At 39.0% G+C, this 22722-nt stretch overlaps 1 protein-coding gene and 1 long non-coding RNA gene across 2 annotated transcripts in view; both read right to left on the bottom strand.

The window, feature by feature from the left end:
- The window catches only part of esyt1a (extended synaptotagmin-like protein 1a), a 32544-nt gene extending 25195 nt beyond the window's left edge, over positions 1-7349 (bottom strand). The window contains exons 1-6 of the mRNA XM_066671286.1: positions 6813-7349; positions 3313-3354; positions 1582-1716; positions 727-800; positions 548-620; positions 376-465 (exon numbers count right to left, since the gene is read on the bottom strand). Of these exons, the coding sequence (XP_066527383.1) occupies positions 376-465; positions 548-620; positions 727-800; positions 1582-1716; positions 3313-3354; positions 6813-7124 (726 nt within the window). The 5' untranslated portion in view covers positions 7125-7349. The remainder of the gene's footprint in view (positions 1-375; positions 466-547; positions 621-726; positions 801-1581; positions 1717-3312; positions 3355-6812) is intronic.
- A 2971-nt stretch (positions 7350-10320) lies between these two features.
- LOC136697030 (uncharacterized) lies at positions 10321-12197 on the bottom strand. The gene is made up of 4 exons (XR_010802668.1): positions 12128-12197; positions 12006-12030; positions 10713-10735; positions 10321-10622 (listed from the first exon to the last, which is right to left on the bottom strand). It is a non-coding gene; the product is annotated as an uncharacterized lncRNA (long non-coding RNA).
- Between the last annotated feature and the right edge of the window lie 10525 nt (positions 12198-22722).

Raw genomic sequence — 22722 nt, 5'->3', positions numbered from 1 at the left:
ACTCTTTCACTTAAACTTAATTAAATGTTATTACATAATTACACTCTTACAAAAATAAAACTTAAATTTCATATGCATTCCATTTTAACATATCTGCAGAGTCTGCATTTACATCTTTACCAATGTCAATATTTGAACAGAATGTAAATATTATTTTTGTGATCAAGACATTACAACAATCTTTCACCAAATTCAATACCATAACTAAATATCACCACTTCTTTCAAATCAAGTGAATACATCTAATGAAAATGTTTATATATATTTTGATTAATTAATTAATTAATTAAAATTTTTAAACTAGAACGTGATCCTGCTACAATCAATAATGTGACTACAATGGTATTAAGAAGGCAGCAGATTATGAGCACTCACAGGTCTCCGAATGAAGAACATTGTGATAGCTCCAACAAGAGGAACGTCCCCGATCAATGGCTCCAGGATCACTCTCAGCTTTCCATGAAGCTGAGGAGAGAGAGAAAAAAACTTGGGAAACTAATTTTGTGAATGATATGTCCTGTTGTTTCTCCATTTTCAAGATATTTACCTGAATCCCTTTTACTCCAGCTTTGCAAAAGTACTTCTTTATCTCAACATTGATCTCCACGTTTCCTGCATAGCTGCAGAAAAAGAACCACAAATCAGAAACTAACCCACCACCATGCTATGTGTTTATATACCTTCTTTGCTCCTTAGGCAAATAGGCAAGTTAAGGAATGGACATGCCTGATATAAAGATCCAGTAACACCTGACGCTTATCATGCTCAGTGTGAGCCTTCACTCCAACCACCTTCACGGCCTGCAGAAAAAAAAATCACTCTTGCAAAATATAATGAACGAGGCCTGAAGAAGATATGCATTATCTATGCTGCAGAAGTTGTACCAGTAGAGGCATTGCATGAAGTTTGGCTTGTTTACGTTCAGAAACTCTGTGCCTTTTATGGTGAAATTGTGTGTTAGATGAAAAAAGTCTGTTGTTTGTACGTGGCTGAAGTTTGTCTATAAGTTTGTATTCACTTTTTTAATTAAGGCAGAAACTTGTTTGTAACTTGTGATGTTTAGTTTTGTAGCACTTTAGCACTTCTTTTGAATTTAGAGTGTGGTCTTATCTAAATAATCTGAAACAACAAAAATAAGTCAATATTACCCACTGATGGAGCAAGAGCAAAGCAATATTCTCATCTCTTTTTGTGATTTTGAGAGTTTGGAGGGCTATTTGCCGTTTTTCTGCCATGTGCAAAGAGACAGAGAACGCCTAGCACATTTAACTTGTTTACTTACACTAGGGTTTTGTAAACACATTAGATCAGTTTCCAGCAGGCAAACAGAGTGAAGCACTAGCAAATGTGACAACACAAAAAATGTTTTTTAATACAATCGGGAACATCACATTTAAATAAGAGAATTTATGCTGGAATTATTATTTTGCCAGATTTCTACAAATTTAAATAACTTCAGATTCATATTAGATCATAATCAAAATCTCACTGGAATTTGTTTAAATTACTATACACTGTCACATAACTTTTATTTACACTTGAAACGTGGCTTAACAAGTTAAATAAGGAACAGCTCTACACCTTATCTCCCAGGTCAACTTTGGTGAAGCTGAAAGTCTGAAGATGGGCACTGGAGTTCCTGATTGTGGGGGCAATCGTCTCTACCAGCAGTTTCTCCAAGTACTGACCTACAAATGGCCAGGCCTGCTGCAGGATCTGTACAACAAAGACAATGCAGGAACTATTTGACTTGTTATAATCATATTGCAGTAGCTTCTGATAAGTAAATTATATGTAAATGAGCACAGTACAAATATACTCAATGCCGTTGAAACTTTACTCAAAGCACCAAGCTTAGTTTAACATAGAATTTCATGTAATATATTGCATTACATTATTATATTACAATGCATTACACACCATTATATAATACTACACTGGTAAAATCAATATTCCTCTATAATAAACACCACATGATTAACAAAATGTGTCCTACATTTGGGTTAAATTGATATTTGTACTCATGATAACTTCTCATTAGTTGATCACCAAACATCTTCTCACATCAGCTAACCACAAATCCCCCACTTCCTCAGGGGTTCTCAGTGACTCAACAATTTTTATTACAGGAAAACAACATACCCAACACCCTGAAACAAAATATTAATGTCTATTTGAATGATGATAGAGTAAATTATTAATCATTAAAAAAACTAGAATCAACGGACATCATGACAACAGACAATCTGTGCCAAGCTCCAGCATTTTTCGAGGTGCATATCATCATCACTCCAAAGTGAGGAGGAACATCTTAGGAATCTTAAGGAAACAGTTCAAATCAAATGTAAGTGCGGCTAACATATTGCCAAAATGTATCAACAAATTGCACAAAGTTAAATTCCCATAGAAACAATTATTAGTTTAATTCCTCAGGCAAGAACACAGCAGACTATTAATATTTTTCAGGGTAATACTGAGTCTCTACCAACATAATTAGTATTAAGTAAAAGATGATCATGCTTTGTGGCTACTGCTTCACATTTATTGTTAGTAACATTAGAATATTACACTAAACTATGCCTTTAAAGTCTTTGCAAACATAAATAATATCCTGTCATTGCTTCAGAATTTTGAGGTTTAAGGTCAGGGTGTGAAATATGGCATTAGACACCCCAGTTCCAAAGCTAAGGTGAGTGGTTCTGAAGCTCATGTTCCTCAAAATCCTTAAACCCAAAAAGCAAACTATATTTGCTTTGGCATTTTCATTCAAGCTATATTTTCCCCACTGTGGGATTACTCAGATTTGTATGATAAATTCCTAGCATTATACAAGAAAGGCTTACATTCCAAAAGAAGGAAATATAGAGAGCGTGCTGACTCAAAAAATGGCAGGGTGGGGAGTGTGAAAAAAAGAATCATGTGGCAGGAACAGTGAGATATGCCTTGAAAGAGTGGGCTTGTGCAAGACCAATTTTATTTTACTGATGACCTTGCCAAAGTCTCTGCTTTGAGCAAGACTTCATGACAACGCTACATTGCAGTGATACATTTATTAAATCAGATCAAGCCAAAGACTGCTAAAAACAGCACGGCTTTAGTCACAGTTCTTCACGAGGTGTTCATCAACAACAGTAATGAACAAAATGGCCAAGAGCCAAAGGCCTTAAGCACACAGGACATGAAGACCCCATGGTTCTTAAAAAAGTTTTATAAGCTAGAAGGCACATGAGAAATAAAATGTTCTAAAAAAATTATGCAATATTCAAATTTTCAGCGCATTGTTTTTTTTTCCCCTGTGGTAGGATTTCATACCTTATTAAGCCATTCAACTTTCTCCACGTCTGGGAAATTGACCTGCACAAAAAAAGAGTAAGCACACTTTAATATGATACGATTATAAACACAGGTCAATATTGCATTCCTGATTACAGACATATTTTATCTGATCTATATTGAGAATATTGACACTGTCCAATTAAAATCATTTATGTGATATAACATATATCATTGCATTATTTGGCTACTAATTTGTATTCTGAATTGTCAGAAATCTCTAAAAGAACTAGGTAATATATATTTGAAAGACACAATCATCTGAGAGTACCCAAATAAATTTGTAAGAGTGCGGCATACTGTTAATAAACTAGCATTCAGTACTGATATTTAGCTTGATACAGACAATAATGTGCTTGAAAATATAAGGCAAGGGACGCTGTGTAAAACATAAATAAAAACAGAATACTATAATTTGCAAATGCTTTTCAATCTATATTCATTTGAAAACACTACAAAGACAAGATAGTTATAGTTAAACGGAAAAACCTTTTTGTTTTTTTGTTTTTTTTTGCAAATATTCACTTATTTTGGCGGCACAGTGGCGCAGCAGGTAGTGTCGCAGTCACATAGCTCCAGGGACCTGGAGGTTGTGGGTTCGATTCCCGCTCCTGTGAGGAGTTTGGTGTGTTCTCCCCGTGTCCGCGTGGGTTTCCTCTGGGTGCTCCGGTTTCCTCCCACAGTCCAAAAACACACGTTGGTAGGTGGATTGGCGACTCAAAAAGTGTCCGTAGGTGTGAGTGAATGTGTGTGTGTGTCTGTGTTGCCCTGTGAAGGACTGGCGCCCGCTCCAGGGTGTATTCCCGCCTTGCGGGAGTTTTTCAATTATTTCCAATGGTAGACAGGTCTGGACTGCAGGCAGGCCAGTCTAGTACCCTCACTCTTTTACTACGAAGCCATTTTGTAACACATGCAGAACATGGTTTGGCATTGTCTTGCTGAAATAAGCAGGGATGTTGAAAAAGACGTTGCTTGGATGGCAGCATAGGTTGCTCCCAAACCTGTATGTACCTATCAGCATTATTGGTGCCTTCACAGATGTGCAAGTTACCCATGTCATGGGCACTAACACACTCCCATACCATCAAAGATGCTGGCTTTTGAACTTTGCACTGATAACAATCTGGACAGTCTTTTTCCTCTTTGGCCCGGAGAACACGATGTTCATGATTTCCAAAAACAATTTGAAATGTAGACTCTTCAGACCACAGGACACTTTTACAACTTGCCTCAGTCCATCTTAGATGAGCTCGGGCGGTGGCGTTTTTGGGTCCCTTTGCATGGTAGAGTTTTAACTTGCACTTGTAGATGGAGTGATGAACTGTGTTCACTGACAATGGTTTTCTGAAGTGTTCCTGAGCCCATGTGGTAATATCCGTTACAGAATGATGTCAGTTTTTAATGCAGTGCCGCCTGAGGGATCGAAGGTCAGGGGCATTCAGTCCTTTTCATCCTTGCCGCTTACTTAGAGAAGTTTCTCCAGATTCTCTTAATCTTTTGATGATATTATGGACTGTACATGATGAAATTGTATGTTGAGAAACAATGTTCTTAAACTGTTGGATGATTTGCTCATGCAGTTGTTCACAACATGAACGTCCTTGCTTGTGAATGACTGAGCCCTTCAGGGATACTCCCTTTATACCCAATCATGACATTTATACCCAATCATTATTAGATATTAGAACAACATAGTAAGAATATGATTGCATTCAGTGTGAATGCTGGCACTGTGCATGGACATTCAGGCTCATGTTTGGCTACTCAAGAGCATCCAATTTTTGTAGCAATAATTCTTTAAAAACATGTATGCAGTAGTACGTCCGTAACCATGACATGTGCACCTTAAAATAGCAGACAACAAATGTTTGAAGACTATGTGTGTTATTTAACTGTAAATGGGCACAATTTGAAAACTGATGCCTCAACAGACATATTTATATGTGTCAAAATTTCATAGGAGTACAGCAATTGACCCTAACATAAGCAGTCAAGACTTTGAATTGAGCTAAACTTGTATAACGACTAGCAAAAGTGCTTCACCACATAGTGAGTAATGTAAAGTACTACAATACATTGATAGAATAAAACTGCGCAGCTAAAATTACAGAAGTAAAAGAGGATGTGGGTAAATTGACCAAACCCTTCCAGGCAACCAAAACAATATATGATACAAATTACATGCCTCTAACCCAGTACCCACTTAGTTCAATTTCTGACATATTTCCTAAAAAATATTTGTAATTCTCCCTTGAGCAGATTTTGGCCCTAGTTTGACTGTTTTGCTTGATTCACAATGGAATCTCATGGCCCGCTGACTAAGGCCCTGGAGATTACATCCTTAAATGTCCAAATATAGTCAGCGCTGGTGGGGCTGTGGAATGTGCCACTGTGAATATGAGGGAGGTGGGGGTGGCAGACAGGAGACAGAACAGAAGCAAGACCAACACAAACTGTCAAAGACAGCATGTGGGATACATGTGAATGTTGGGGGAAAGAGTGTCAGCAGCTTTCTCCCACTGTCATTGCTTTCACCAGATCACCATCTATGTAGGCCAAATGTTATAGGTCTGGAACACGAAGAAGTACTACATATATGTTTTGTCTTAAACTACTGATAATGTCAGCATGACCATATTAATATACTATGCATAACTTTGATATGCCATTCTAAAGGCAAATGATTACAATAGCACATAATTGTTATGCTTAAACATTTCCTAAACATGCACAAAAACATTCTGGCTACTGTATGAGGTGAAGGTTTCCTCACATATTTGGACTGGACTGCACACTAAATGACAACCATTGTCCTTTATTAAAATGACAGGAAGGAAATCACCCAATTGTATGTCTTTTTCTTGCAGAGGTGTTAAAATCTTCACTACCGTGAACAATACTGACTGAATGTGTAGAGTTCTAAACCATTTTAAAGCATTCAGTGATTTTTTTTTTGGCTTTAACTTTTAAATCTGTAAGTTTAGTGAACAGGGTTGAGTTTTAGGGGTTCAGTCAATAACTGGATTTATTATAACAGATATACTGAATACTGAACAATGTACTTTCTGTGCAAGAATGTGTTTATCCCAGGTTTGAATAAGTCTTGCTGGTGTATTCTCTCTAAATGACCCAAATGGAGCAGTGGAACTGTAGGCTAATTGCAGATTTGTGTAAAATCTTGGTCACCCCTGCTCAAATGTTTGTACATTTTAACCTGCCTTGCACAGAAAACACATTTCTGCACTTTGAACACACCGTTATTTTATACTTGAAAGAAAATAAAAACCCTGAAACTCCTCTCTGCATCAGTAGGCAACAGGCTATCACTTTTATAAGTTTGATATCTTGAGCTTTGAAGGGAGACATATTGCTGTACAGATGTTTCCCGAGCCCTACACATCTGTATGACGTGTCCATACGTGCAGGGTCTTACCAGGTTCTGTGTATGAGGTGTATAAGCGAAGCTCTCATGGTCTTACCCAGGCGGGCAGGTCTCTCCTCTTGCTGAACACGGAGCCGCTAGTGAAATATGTTTCGCTGTGGAGTGCATACAGAGCGCTGTTGAGTCTAGCCTGTTTACCGTCGCGGTGCTGCCGCCAGCCCACGTACACAGCGAGGCCGAAAAGAACAAAACTGAGGCTCAGACCGAAATATCCGGCAAGGTAGACAGGCAGAAGGGCGAGCAGGCATTTTCCGAATCCGAATAGCACTGCCACGGCCTGTTTTCCTGGAGTCTCCTCGGCGGCTGAACCAGAAACTGCTGCCGAATCCGCATCTTCTCCCGCGGCCATGGCCTCGGCTCTCTCCCCGGTACAGCAGCGGACCGCTACTCTCTATCAACACACACACACACACACACGCGCGCGCGCGCTATCTCTCTCGCACAGCTCAGCAGCGACCCCCTAACACCCAACAGATGTTCAATCCATTCGCCTCTGAAAGAAAGACTTAAAAGCGGGGCTGATAATTCAGCAACACGGGTCAGCCACACGCTGAAGAACGAGAAGGCTCTTCAATCCAAAGAGAAAACTGATGACAGGTCGTTGAGAATTTGGCTGAGTTTTCTCTGGTCTCGACATGTAGGGGCGTGTTTTGTATGAACTTGGCATCTCCCACTTTGTCTCTTCACAAACTCGATCGTCATAAGGCTTCACAAGTCAGCTACAACCTACCAGTGGGGAATATAGACTCAATGCACCCTCAAAAAAAGCTGCCCAAAGCTAAAAGCAGATCATTGCTGAGCATTTCTGCCTTTTAACAACATTGTTTCAATGACCGTCTCAACTGGCAGATTCAGACATCCAGGGATTGTGACATTATAAATCTAAAGAAACAATTATGTCACCTTGCGAGGTGTGTCTATTAATTGCAGGACTTCTTGCATATCTGATGCTGAATAAGTGAAAACACTTTTTAGACATCAGGGTTTTTGTTTATTATTTATTGTGATGAACAGAAAATATATTTTAGGCATTGATTCAATCACTGTCTGAAACCGCTTCTCCAATTAAGGGTCACGGTGGGTCCAGAGCCTACCCTTAATCACTGGGCGCAAGGCGGGAACACACCCTGGAGGGGGCGCCAGTCCTTCACAGGGTGACACCACTCACACCTACGGACACTTTTGAGTCACCAATCCACCTACCAACGTGTGTTTTTGGACTGTGGGAGGAAACCGGAGCACCTGGAGGAAACCAACGGGGACACGGGGAGAACACACCACACTCCTCACAGTCACCAGGAGCGGGACTTAAACCCACAACCTCCAGGTCCCTGGAGCTGTATGATTGTGACATTAATTAATAAACAGAAAGAACTTTAAAGCAATGTACCAAATATTTTTATTATCATCATTTCATATTAGCAATAAAGTTAGTTTTGGAAAGCCTCGATAGCTAACTTTGTGTTAAAACATCTGGAAGGTATTAAAAAAGTGTTCTTAAGCAGTTCATATCTTGTAGAGCGATTATAAACAGACAATAAGGCAGTTGAGTGCTTCTCCGGTCCACGCAGTGACTCCGGTGCGGCTGCAAATCAGTGACAAGGCAGAGATTAGAAAGGTTTAGTGGGTTTAGACTATTTTCTGGCTTCCCCCTGCAATTTGTCAAAGCTTAACCACAAAAAGGGCAATAGAGTTGTTACTTATATTAAAAATTGTTACATTAACTTACATAGGTTTTTCAAGGTTTTGGTTTCTCTGCTGTAAAGTTGCTGTATGGAAATTCAAGTTTTTAAGAGTGACAATGAAATCCCCACTAATCTCACGTACAAATGTCTCAAAATTGCCAAATCCATACAACAACGACACCATAATAAATATATAGCATTTTGAAGCCTACAGAGCATTTGTATTATGTGACATAAAAAATAACTAATAAATTGAAAGTTTGTCAATCTTCGTATCCACGTGAGCTGTATGGACTGTATGCAAACATGTAAGTCTTATACGAAACTCCTGCATTCACAAAAAAAGGGGTCACGTATATGCTTAAGATATGGGCCCTTTAAAGTTCGATAGGCCACAAACGTCTTTGGTCTCATTTAAAACACAGAAAAAAGGCATGTTGGAAAAATACAGCTACAGGTTTATAGCTGAAATACATTCGTGAAGCTACAGCGACACACATGGGCACCACCTTTGAACTGAGTTTGCGACCACATCCGTTAATGTATGAGGAGAGAAGGCGTCGCGGCAAGCTTAAAACTGCACTACACAGAAGCTTGTTCTCCCACTGCCCTTCAGGGCTTACACATTTACACCACGTGACGAGCTCTTCTGCCAGGATTATTGGACTTTTAAACAGCCTGATAAATATTGTCTGCCTCCCGGAAACCCTAACTGTATATAAAGAGAGGGAACAGTCAAAAAAGCAAAATTATCATCTATTATAAATCTATTAAGTGTAAAAACCCTCCGCATATTTCAGGTAATGTCTAACGAGTCTACCTGCGTTTTCTCGGGATTTTTCCAGGGACGTTGGCATAACTACACAACTTATTCATATTGGCAGTTCACTGTAGAAATGTTTCAGACCATTTTTTTAAAAATAAATGTTTAACACAAATTCAAGTAGTTTCCAATATTCTACAGACAAGCCTTTAATGTGAAGCGGTCTTAAGCATTGAATTGACATGCAATCCTAACCCTAATTGATCAAATTTCATACAAATCGAATGCTCAACTGTGTAGATCAGCCATCTTAAACTGTCAGACCGTTTTAAAGGCTCTGAAAAACTGTCAGGTTGTCTCCGTCTTATTGGGTGTATGAAATCTAAGAAATGCCATGAAGCAGCAGCACGTTTTCGACCCTGGGCACACAAATTGTTTATTACAATCAGCCGCCGACTATAAAACCTTTGAACATTTATGAATCTGAGTTAATCTGCACTGGATACTAATATGGGTTGGTATCCTATTACACCAGACAGTTAAACCAATTTCATGGAAGTCCTCAGTTAAATTGTAAGATCTAAGCATTAAAGTTATTAACCTTAGATAACTAGTGTGGACTTCTGAAGCTCAGTTGAATATACCAACATGAGCTTAACAAGAAACATTGCTAAGCTATATTACATTTGGTAAAATGGAAAATTAAGGGTACATAAGCAGCCAAGTCAAAATACCAATACAAGGAGTGCCTGCCTGCCTAACCACAGAATGGCTAAGAGTTGTTACTTAAAACGTTAATTTACAAGGTCATGTTTCCCTGATGTATAGTTATGTAAATACAAGTTTTAGCACAATGCACAAATTTAGTATCTACATGCAAGTTGTATGCAAATGTGCAAGTCTTATACAAAACTCAGGTACGGACATTTATGTTAAGTATTCTATTCTAAAACTCAAGAACCTTCCCAGTGCCATAACCACCTCAGACCAAGTTAAAAAAAAGAATCTGGATGAGGAAAATTACTGCATAACCTGTATATGGAAACAGGACTAGAACTAAGACACCATTACATCTAATAACGCAATCCCCACAGGAGTACATTTTTAAAACAATTTTATTGTATGTATTAACAAAAAGATGCTGAGCTGTTGAGCATGGAATGTCCAAAGAGTTCACAAGTCCAAGGACTGAGCCAACTGGGCAGCCAGGAGATGGGTGCTTCTGTGAAGGTGGTGGCTGGTTTCACGAGGACATCAGGTGGTAGATGACAGAAACCTCTTCAGTTGCTCTCTGCAAGACTCTTTCTGAAGGAAAACCTAAGATCTGGTTACCAGCTGCAGCAGACAGGGTGCAGATTACTTTGACCTCTGCCTCATCTTTCTTCTTTTACGCTTCAGCCTGCAAAAAAATAAAAATAAATAAAACAATTTCCTATAAACACCAAAAAAAAAAGCCTCATGAAATTAAAGACTGATGACTACTACATACCTGCGCATGCGCTTCTTTCTCCACTGAAATATAAATGACAAGAGACAGTGTTCAGTACAAAACCAAATTTAACATGCAATACAGCTTTCAATACAGACACTCACCATTTACCAAATAAGACAACAAATTTTAGATCTATGAGACTAACACTGCTTGCCAACATGAAGCTAGAAGTGAACAATCATGTCAATTTGTTTAATACTTGTTCACGACGCCATCAAGGCTGCCTACATTAAGAACCAAGACATTACTTGGCTCGTCATTTAAAAAAAAAAAAAAGAATAAAATGCTCTCACGGACATTATAAACAATTTAACATGGCCAGCTCATTTTTTTCAGTCTTTATCTAGTCCAGCACTACACAAATTAAATCATTTGGGTCAGTTTTACATTCAAAACTAAAACAATTCTTCACCAGCTTTCCAGATTGAACAAACAAGGAATTCTCATTATGTAAGGTAAGTTTTCACTTAATTAAATTCTAGCTTTAATACACGTGGTGTAGTAAGACGTGCTGCAGTAATTTGTGACATTCTTACTGCATCAAGTATTCTTCTGTGGAGAATTATTGACCAAAATATTGGCCTCTACAAGATTGAGCTGAACGTAGTTTTGTCTGGCATAAAACTAGACATCCTTCATATTCATTACTGGCTGTAAAATAGAGAGAAGCTAGTACCACCCAAACTTAAGGGTGAGGCTATTCCAAGTTTAATTAATACAAAGAAAAATAATCTTAAATAAAGGCATTTCTAACGAGTTTATCATAAAATATAAACGTAAAATGTGCAGAAAGGGCCTTGAAAATCTGATTGAATAAGAGCTGCTTGTGAAGCTAGAAGCCATTGTCGTGGTACAGTAACGTTAGGCCTCAACATGGCTAAGCAGCAAGCATGGTCAGGAGCACGGTTATCTGCGTTTAAACATGAATTGTCTGCCGCCTTTTGTGTGTTTAAAACCTACAGGAATATTATAAATTTCGCTGCTACATTCGTATTCTGATGCACCGGGGTTAAACGCACTTCTGGAAGCAATGATTTTCATTGCCGCCATAAGCATAAGACTCCTCCGCCATTTTCTATATAGACAACACATTCAACCCGGGAACTTCTAGGACTACAATAGAGTACAAATCAACCGATTTAAATGCATGCAGGGTTTTGTAGCAATCATTTACTTTGAAGCATAAGTAGACCCCATCAATAGTAAATATTGAGCAAGAACAAGAGGCACATTGTTTCTCATTAATATACCTATAAAACCAACAACTACAGCAACAAAACTCCTACTTACCTTCGCTCTCATGTTGGAAGCGTTTCTGTAAAGAGAGAAAAGAGGGAAATATTAACAGATGGCTCTTAGGCAGTGAGGATTGGTTTGGATTCTTGGCTCTCAAAGAACACAGCAATGCTCACCTCCACGAGCGAAGCAACGACTTCAAGAGGGCGTCATAGCGTGCGGCATTGGCTTTTATATACCTTCGTTACGTCACATCTCGCAACGCCGCAGGGAATATTGGGTAATGTAGTCAGAATGCAGTCGGTTGGGTCTGAATTCCAGACACGGAGAACATTAAAATATTCGTTTTTTTAAACGTGCAAGATTATTTTTTAAAAATATATAATGATACAAGAATGAAGAATATTAAATTAAAAATAAGAATATAATATCTTGTTTAAAAAACAAAAATAACAAAACTTTAGTTTTTTGGACTTCATTATATAATAAACTGGCGGTAGAGACTCGGTTTTTATAGAACAATCACTGATACAAATCTCAGATTCAATATGGCTGGGGTCCACTCTGTAATACATAGGCCAGAATCAAAATGCCAATCATTTTGAAACTGGGCCATATTTCTATGGAAGACCGTTTCCTCATCTTGAAGAAAAAACACCATACGCTGTAATTATAATAAGATCCTAAGTCATAATAATAAGATATTACATCATAAGCAGTTTTCAAACGTGGGTGATGACCCCCCCTAAATAAATAAATTAAGGCGCAGCAGGTAGTGTCGCAGTCACACAGCTCCAGGGGCCTGGAGGTTGTGGGTTCGATTCCCGCTCCGGGTGACTGTCTGTGAGGAGTTGGTGTGTTCTCCCCGTGTCTGCGTGGGTTTCCTCCGGGTGCTCCGGTTTCCTCCCACAGTCCAAAAAACACACGTTGCCGGTGGATTGGCGACTCGAAAGTGTCCGTAGGTGTGAGTGTGTGAGTGAATGTGTGTGTGTCTGTGTTGCCCTGTGAAGGACTGGCGCCCCCTCCAGGGTGTATTCCCGCCTTGCGCCCGATGATTCCAGGTAGGCTCTGGACCCCCCGCAACCCTAAATTGGATAAGCGGTTACAGATAATGGATGGATGGAGGTAGTGTCGGAGTCACACAGCTCCAGGGGCCTGGAGGTTGTGGGTTTGATTCTCACTATGGGTGACTGTCTGTGAGGAGTTGGTGTGTTCTGCTCGTGTCCGCGTGGGTTTCCTCTGGGTGCTCCGGTTTCCTCCCGCAGTCCAAAAACACACGTTGGTAGGTGGATTGGCGACACAAAAGAGTCCGTAGGGGTGTGTGTGTGTGTGTGTTGCCCTGTGAAGGACTGGCGCCCCCTCCAGGGTGTATTCTGGGCTGGACCCACTGCGACCCTGAACTGGTTAAGCTGTTACAGATAATGAATGAATAAATATATATAATCTTGAAATACGATTTCACCCACCCCTACACTGGACCATACCATTCCGTGTTAGGTTTTATCTGCCTCACACATTATTGGTCACGTGGATTGCATCATCATTAAGCACCTGCACAAGCCAGAGAAATCATTACGTGTAAGTAGCTATCTAGCTTTTAAAAAACACTATAGAGCCCCTTCAAAGTTTGTATACAAAGATAATGTTGTGATCTTGGTTTTTAATCCTCTCATTGTCACTGCTGGACTGAGAATAGTCCACCGAGCAAAAGCATCCAGCCCACAGCATCCTGTGTCCACTGATGAAGGATGAGAGGATGACCAACACACTGCAGCAACAGATGAGATACTGTCTCTGACTTTACATCTACAAGGTAGACCAACAAGGTAGGAGTGTCTAACAGAGTAGACAAAGGCTTTAAAAACTCCAGCAGCACTGCTGTGTCTGATCCACTCATACCAGCACAACACACACTAACACATCACCAACACGTCAGTGTCACTGCAGCGCTGAGAATGATCCACCACCCAAATCATACCTGCTCTCTCTCACACAATAACTAACACACACACTTACTTCCAGGTCTTTTCAAGCACTATGTATTACCTTCAGGAAATGCAAATCTGTTTATTATTATAATTATTATTATTATTATTATTATTATTATTATTATTATTTATTATTATTATTATTATTATTCAATTTTATTATTATTATAATACAGCCTGACCCATTTTAATGGACAGACTCCATTCAAACTGCATTTCGAAGATCTGAGAGGTGTGTTATATATTTTTTGTCAGATTTGTTGTTTTTAATAAATTTGTGTATAAAAATAAAACAAAAACTTTGAAATGAATGGGTGGAATGTTCAGATCCAATTACTTAACTGCCATTGATGATGTCACAGTCACTCTCTAACTGCCTCTGCGTCTCACAGACACAACACACACACATTGGTTTCTCTTCTTTCTCACTGACACATACAGGTGGTGGTCATAAAATTAGAAAATCACGAAAAAGTTGATTTATTTCAGTACGTTCATTCAAAAAGTGAAACTTTCAAGTGTTTAATTTTTTTAATTTGACAATTATAACTGACAACTAATTAAAACCCCAAATTCAGTATCTAAGAAAATTTGGTTATTGCGAAAATGTTCAATATTGAAGACACATCTAATTAACTCAAAACACCTGCAAAGGCCTTTAAATGGTCTCTCAGTCTGGTTCTGTAGGCTACAAAATCATGGGGAAGACTGCTGATTTGACAGTTGTCCAAAAAACAAACAAACAAACAAAAAAAACACAACAATTGACACCTTACACAAGTAGGGCAAGATACAAAAGGTCATTGCTAAAGAGCTGTTTACAGAGCTCTGTGTCCAAGCACATTAATAGAGAGGCAAAGGGAAGGAAAAGATGTGGTAGGAAAAAGTTTAGAAGCAGTAGGGATAACTGCACCTTGGAAAGGATTGTGAAACAAAACCTATTCAATAATGTGGGGGAGATTCACAAAGACGAGACTGCAGCTGGAGTCAGTGCTTCAAGAATCACCATGCACAGACGTATGCAAGACCACTGTGTTTCATGAGGTCAAACCAGCCATCTACCAGGATGTTTTAGAGCCCTGCATGCTTCCTGCTGCTGACCAACTGAGCCCCAACAAAGTACTGAGTACATGCTCATACTTTTCAGTAGCATTTCTAAAAATCCTTTTTTGTATTGTCTTAAGTAATATTCAAATTTTTTGAGATACTGAATTTGAGGTTTTCATTTGTTGTCAGTTATAATAATCAAATTAAAAGAAATAAACACTTGAAATATGTGTAATGAGTGAGTATATACTTTTTGAATGGATTTACTGAAATAAATGAAATTTTTCATGATATTGTAATTTATGGCCAGCACCTGTACTCATTTCTCCCACTACACACTCCCATAATCAGCCCACTATTTATAGGGGGCAGCCCATTGGTCCATCTTCAATATAGACAGTGGACTGAACTAATCAGGATATAGGATGAAAGCAGCTCCACCCCTTCCCTGCTGTCCCCTGACACCCGCTAGTTTCACAGTGTTGAGCATTCGTTTGAAAGGAGTGGCAAATGGACAAGCCAATGAAAAAGAAAAAGGGTGAGGAGAAGTTGCGCCAAAAGAGACTGAATAATGTTACTGTAGATGCTGCAAAATGTGTTAAAATCATAGACATATTTGCTGCTGAAGTCTCCACGTCCTGTGGGACAGCAATGCTCTGGCAACATTAGGGAGAGGAGCAGCCAGAGCTGCAGGCAGGGAAACCGAGACAGGGAAACCAGCTTACTTCTCTAGTCTGACAGTAGCATCAAAATGAATGGAAGAGGGATGACCATTTCAGTTTTGGTAATTGACTTAATTGTACTGCTAAAATGATTGGGAGAGGGAAGACTGGTGGTGATTTCTGATCTTTAGTGGCTTAAACATTCAGTACCTTTTGACCTGACTGTGTTTGTACTTCTAAAGGTTTTATATTACACAGTGAAACTTTCATTTAGTCATTTTATAGAAAAGATTTCTTTAAAATATTCATGGCCCAGAGGGGTTCTCCCCCACCCACAATGTGGAAACACTGGGTTAGGCTCAAGTTTGTGGGTAGTGGTGATGCTCCTAACCGTTCAGAAGTTTGGGCTCACCTACTAACGGCAGGATTACCTACCAGGGTCAGGTGGTGATGTGTGTGGCTCAAGGGATCATCAGGTGAAGGACTGTGAGGTTGTTAAGTGCTGCAAGTGTGGGGATCTTGGTCACAAAGGAAAGGAGTGTAATAACATCGAGCTCTGTAACCTGTGTGGTGAGAAAGGTCACACGTATTTCCAGTGCCCAAGCTCATACAGTAATAAAGCACTCATTGTAAGACACCCAGATAATATACATCAGTCCAATGAAGTCAATGAAGAATCCACCAGAGCCCAAGTGGAGAGCAGTGTGGGAGATTCTCCTGTCCAACACCATGAGGATGAACAGCAGAATAACAGCAACATCGACCAAACAGAACATGAAACCCCTGAAAACGAAGAAAAGATTACTAGTTTGTCCAGCAGTGACACAACCACCAGTATCTCCATCTCCAGCTCTGAATCAGATGGTATTGATGAGAAATATTTGCCACTACTGGAATCCCGACCTGACATAGTAAAGAAGAACATAAATGTCAAATGTCAAAGAAACACCTTCAAATCCAATGACCCAGACCACATCCAATATAGCAGTGATAGGTTAGATATTCTCAACATCTTCAGTGAACAGTGATGAATACCAGACAGCAGAACTTCCTACGTTACAATGATCTATTAAAACAAAAAGGAAGAAAAGAAATATGACCACAAATATTAGTTCTATTAAAAAAGAAGAAAGAATGAGTAATTGATTTAGCAAATGTATTTAATAACAATGAATTTAATAGTTGTTATATTGTTTTTTATAATCAAATTATATTTGTATGTCTCTTAACATAATATCTATATATGTTAGAGGAATAAAATCAGAAAAAATAAGTATTTTAAATAAACTTAAATGTGATGTAATTTGTGACCAAGAGTTGAGGCTGACCTCTCAGGATGATTTAGAAAATGTTAAAGACTTGTTGTCTGGAGGGACAGTGGTGAAAATAGAGTGGATGGCTTTGAAATCATCAAATGTAGGGAAATATACCTGATTCAACAGTCAATTTTAGTAGGCGTAGTGAAAGGAACTGGAATATAAAAGAGCAAGAAATTCAAACAGAGTTTGAGAGATGGAAGATTGCTAATTATAAAAATAGAATCCAAGTAAATAAAACTTTTATCCTATTTTAAATATTATTTGTAGCTCCTTTCTTCCCACCAGATAACAAATGTATAATTAGATTAAACAAGATGTGTGTATGTTTTATTTGGGACATCAACAGAAAGGTGGCAGTTTTATATAAATCAAGAGATGAGGGAAGCCTTGGGGCAGTTAAATTAGGAAGGAAATTAAGAATTACTTTTTGTAAAAATGTGACTCGTATAAACAAATTTCCATCACATGAGTATAATTCCCTGAATATGATATAATATTGCTGAAATCTATTCCAAATAGCTGAAGCTGTTTTTTACAAGTAAATGTAAACTTTTTCATGTTTCACCCTCTTTATGATATCTTGTGTACTGGTGTACATAGTTGTTCATAGGTTTGACAGGGTTTGTGAGTGTTTTGTTCAGTCAAGTGAGCTATCCACCAAGTGAGTAAACATATATACACTTCACCAAAATAATTAGAGTTGGGTTTGGGACAATAGTGAAATACATTGCTTTGAGGAACACATATATAAATTACAAGTCGACTGTGCTCCACCAAATATGAGGGGCCGGTCTAAGCCAAAAATGTCCCAGTCCAGCCCTGCAATCATGCCAATTCCTGCACTTCATGCACAGACGTAAGCATGTCCTTATGTTAGTGAGAACCTGCTGCGCTTTGGCATTAGTTTCCACCATTACTGGAGGATATTTCTGTTCTTGTCATTAACTGTCTGTATAAAATGCATTCTAAAACTGTGTGCTTTCATGTCAGAGTCTCTAAATGTCTCCAATAACACCAGAAAAAGTAGCTAGATTTGTCGCTAGTTGCTTTTTTGAAAGTGAGTCGCTAGAGGGGTCTGAATACTAGCTAAATATAGCGACAAAGTCACTTAATTTGCAACACTGTGCATTTAGCCAGTTTCTTATATTATTTTCGTGAGTCAGACATTGACTGTCCTCTTTTACAGATAAACAGTAATAATTTGAGTATTTGCACTAAATGAAATATCAATTAAAATGTTATTTAAAAATACTTCAGTGAAGCACAAGATGGTTTTGAACATTTCGATGTCACAGAAGAAGGCATGATTACAAATCAATCAAAGATTTTAGAAAATAATCTAGTAGGATTAATGAAATGAACAGCAGCAAATTGTGGTGCAGAAAATAAGTACAAGTATTAAGAATTGAAATGTAATAGAGCAAGTTTCTCTTTTGGGAGTATATCCTGTATTTGGCGGACAGCCAAACATTATCTCGAAAGGGGAGAGTTCCGTCCTGGGCGACAGTTTTTGTCTCATACTCATGCACACCAGCGGCAGGGCTTCCACCCAATTTAGCCCTGTTTCTTGACACACTTTGATCAGTTTTTGTTTTATTGTGCCATTCTACCGCTCCTGCACTCATAGGGTGAAAGGCACAGTGTTTGTGTAGTGGCGTGCAAATTACTTCACTGATGTGTTAACATTTTGCTAACAAATGATGTCCCATTGTTAGATGAGATTTTCCTAGGAACACCAAACCTAGGGACAATTTCCCTCAACAGTATTTTTGCTACTGTTAGTGCACCTTGGTGAGTTGTAGGGTAAGCTTCTACCCATTTTGAAAACATGTCAACGATCACAAGCACATATTTATTTTTCAGACATGGTGTTAACTCAATTAAAACCATTTGTAGGTAATCAAAATGCATGTCAGGTTCTTGATGTCCATGTGTGTGTTCATATGAAATGGCTCCTGTCAAGTTTACCTTCAGACCACAAAAATTGTGTGAGTAATTTGAGAAGACTTTTACAAACCACTGTTGATTTACTACATCTACTATTCCTCCCCTTAAACAATGGTCCACTCCATGGGCCATTTTTGCAAAGTAAGGAAAGACGTAGGAGGGTAGACATGGTTTGTTGTTTGGTCCCAACCAGATTTTCCTATTAAACCTACACCCTGAGTTTTGATGTTTTCACATCTTTAGCTGTTCTATTTTTTTATTTCCTCAGGTGTAATATCCTGAGGTTAAAAACACCTCAGGGTCAGATGCTGCATTACAGTGCTTCTGGGGTTTTATCACTTGTATGTGTGCGAACATATACTACTGACACCTGTTTTGGTAAAACAATGGCATCCAGAAGTGCTGACACTAGTATGTGATGTGCAGTTGCCTTACCTGATGATGTTAGGAATTTTTTTTTGTTTCCACAAGGTCCCAAAGCAGGGCAGCACAGTGGCGCAGCAGGTAGTGTTGCAGTCACACAGCTCCAGGGACCTGGAGGTTGTGGGTTCTATTCCCACTCCAGCTGACTGTGAGGAGTTTGGTGTGTTCTCCCTGTGTCTGCATGGGTTTCCTCCATGTGCTCCGGTTTCCTCCCATGGTCCAAAAACACACGTTGGTAGGTGGATTGGCGACTCAAAAGTGTCCGTAAGTATGAATGTGTGTGTGTTGCACTGTGAAGGACTGGTGCCCCCTCCAGGCTGTATTCCTGCCTTGTGCCCAATGATTCCAGGTAGGCTCTGGACCCACCGCGACCCAGATCTGGATAAGAGGTTACAGATAATGAATGAATGAACGAATGAAGGTCCCAAAGCTGTGAACAACCTTGTAACTATACCTGGAGTATGTGTAGATGGTGACTGCCTTTTCTTTGGCTAGTTTGCATGCCTCAGTCAGTGCAACTAGTTCAGCAGCCTGTGCTGAGAAACTGGAAGGTAGGCTGCTGTAAGCAAAGTGTCTGTTAGTATAACAACAGCAAACCCCATTTTTGTCATGCCTTTAGAGTCTTTGTAGCTGTATGCATCTACATAAAGAATTAAATCAGCATTATCAAGTGGGATATCTTGCAGGTCAGATTGTGGAGAGCAGACAAGGTCCAGTGTATGCAGACAGTCATGGGGCTCCCCTTCCTGTTCTGTGGGAAGGAGAGTGGCTGGGTTCAACATTGTACACCTTTTTACTGTAACATTTGGCATTTCTGTCAATAATGTGTGATATTTAAGCTACCTAGCTGCACTAAGATGTGATGTCTGTTTTTCCAGTAAGATCATAGACACTGCATGTGGAAGTTGTATGGTGATATTTGCATATACCACTATTTCTCTAGAGGATATGTTAGCCATTTCTGCTGCTGCTACTGCTATTAAGCAGTAGGGATATCCCTGAGCTACTGTGTCTAGGCACCCACTGAAATAGGCCACTGGTTTAAGTTTGATACCATATACTTGTAAGAGAACAGAAGTAATGTAGCTTGTCTTGTTTTTCATCTAATTGCTCAAAAGATTTTTATTTAGATTATGCAGAGCTAAAAGGCTATTTTTAGATTTACAAATGCCTCCTCCCCTTCGGGGGTCCAGGTTACTTTGGACGAGGCTGTTAGATTTTTTTGTGTGCCATGTCATGTAGTGGAGAAGAGGTTTTTGCAAAATTTGGAATCCACATTATCCAGCCATGCCTAGAAAAGAGAGGGGCTGTTTTTTTGTAGTTGGTTTTGGTATGTGTGCAATTGCAGAAATTCTTTTCGCACACAGTGACTTCCCTTTGCTGACAGATCATGTCCCAGATATGCGACTGTTGGTTGCACAAGCTGCATCTTGTCCCTGTCCACTCTGTGGCCATTCTGTGCTAGGAAACGAAGCAGAGAGACAGTGTCAATCATATAGGTGTTCTGATCAGGTGAATATATCAAAAGATCATCTACATACTGTAGAAGTGTTCTAGTACCTGGGAAAGAGAACCTAGCTAAGTTATCCCTCAGGGCTGTATTGAAAAAAGATGGTGACTGATTATATCCTTGTGGGTTACAGTGATCCCTCGTTTTTCACAGGGGATGCGTTCCAAGACCACCTGTGAAAAACAAATTTCTGTGAAGTAGAGGAAAGATATATTTTTATGTATTTAATGAGTATTTGGACTTTTAAAACCCTCCCTGTACTGTTAACCACCCACCCTTTGCATTAATCAGTCATTCTATTATGTTTTTCAGCTGGAACTACATGTGATATCCTACCACATGTAGTTTCTTTAATAGAGTAATTCCTAAGCTGTGATTTAGCATAAGTAAATTTCACTCGCATTACAATGTACCTCCTTTTGGTGAATTAATAGAGGGCATGAAACAAAGGGAACCAGATAGTGCCACATCAGTCAGGTAGGTGGAATGGATAGCGAGCAGGTAAGTAATATTAAAATTCCTAATGTTCCTCCTGACCATCTCTCTACTGCTAGTATGATGAGTAGCATGTCCATATCACCCGCTCTGATTAACACTAATACATTTTTCAGCATTGAGACTGTGTCTATTCCCCGCAAAGCTTGTTATCACAAATGCCCAAAAATCTATTTTAACAGCCTAATTAGAATTAACACCAAGGCACTGCAGCGAACGCAATATTTCAGCACTTCCAGCATTAAATTAGGGCTTTTAAATATACGATCTCTAACATCTAAAGCACTCACTGTCTGGGATATTATTACTGATAACAAACTATATACATTATGTTTCTGCGAAACATGGGCTAAACCCAATGAATACATTGCCCTAAATGAGTCCACTCCCCCTGGCTTCAGCTATTACAGTAGACCAGATGTTCATCTGGTCGTGGTGGTGGTGTAGCCACAGTTTATGACCCTACCATTGACACAACACAAAAATCTAGTTATGACACTAAATCCTTTGAAGTACTTACTTACTTAAAGTCACTGCATCAAAAAGGAAGCGCTCTTTTATTCTCATCACAATCTATCGTCCTCCTGGCCCTTATACAGAATTTCTTTGTGAATTTGCTTGTTTTCTCTCAAGTGTAGTTATCGTTTCAGAAAAGGCCTTAATTGTTGGTGATTTCAATATTCACTTTGAGAAGGCTCATGATCCACTTAAAATTGCATTTGAATCAATTTGGGATGCGCTACGGTTCACTCAGAATGTTACTGGGCCCACTCATCAATGCAAACACACATTGGACCTAGTGTTAACACGGGGCATTAAATAAATAAAATTATAATAAATAATAAATAAAGAATCTATCCAATCTTTAGCTACATGAGACCATCTCTGATCACCATCTAATCACATATGAAATTGTGTTAAACTTTGATATTTGTCCACAGCCACGCTATATTAGAAAGCGCACTATAACATCCTCAACAGTTAGTGATTTTATCAATAACCTTCCAGACCTTACTACCACTTATTTTCTCACCCAAATGACCTTGAGCTCATTACAAACAACCTACAACATTTATTGTGTACAAACCTAGATAGTGTTGCACCAGTCAAGACCAAACCATTTAGAGAGAAAAGGCTTGCTCCATGGTACAGTGACAGCATGCGTGCCTTAAAACTGGCTGCTCGTAACCATGAATGTAAATGGAGACACACAAAACTAGAATGTTTCCAAATTGCATGGCAGCACAGCCTCATCGACTACAAACATGCCTTATATAAAGCCAAATCACAGTACATCTCTTCCCTTATAGAAAACAACAAAGACAACCCTAGATTCCTTTTTAGCACTGTATCAAATCTAATTGGCAACAAAAAGGCAAT

The sequence above is a fragment of the Hoplias malabaricus genome, chromosome 5, assembly GCF_029633855.1.
Source record: "Hoplias malabaricus isolate fHopMal1 chromosome 5, fHopMal1.hap1, whole genome shotgun sequence".
NCBI lineage: Eukaryota > Metazoa > Chordata > Actinopteri > Characiformes > Erythrinidae > Hoplias > Hoplias malabaricus.
Note: the sequence above shows the minus strand (reverse complement) of the source record. Positions and strands in the feature narration are given on the sequence as shown.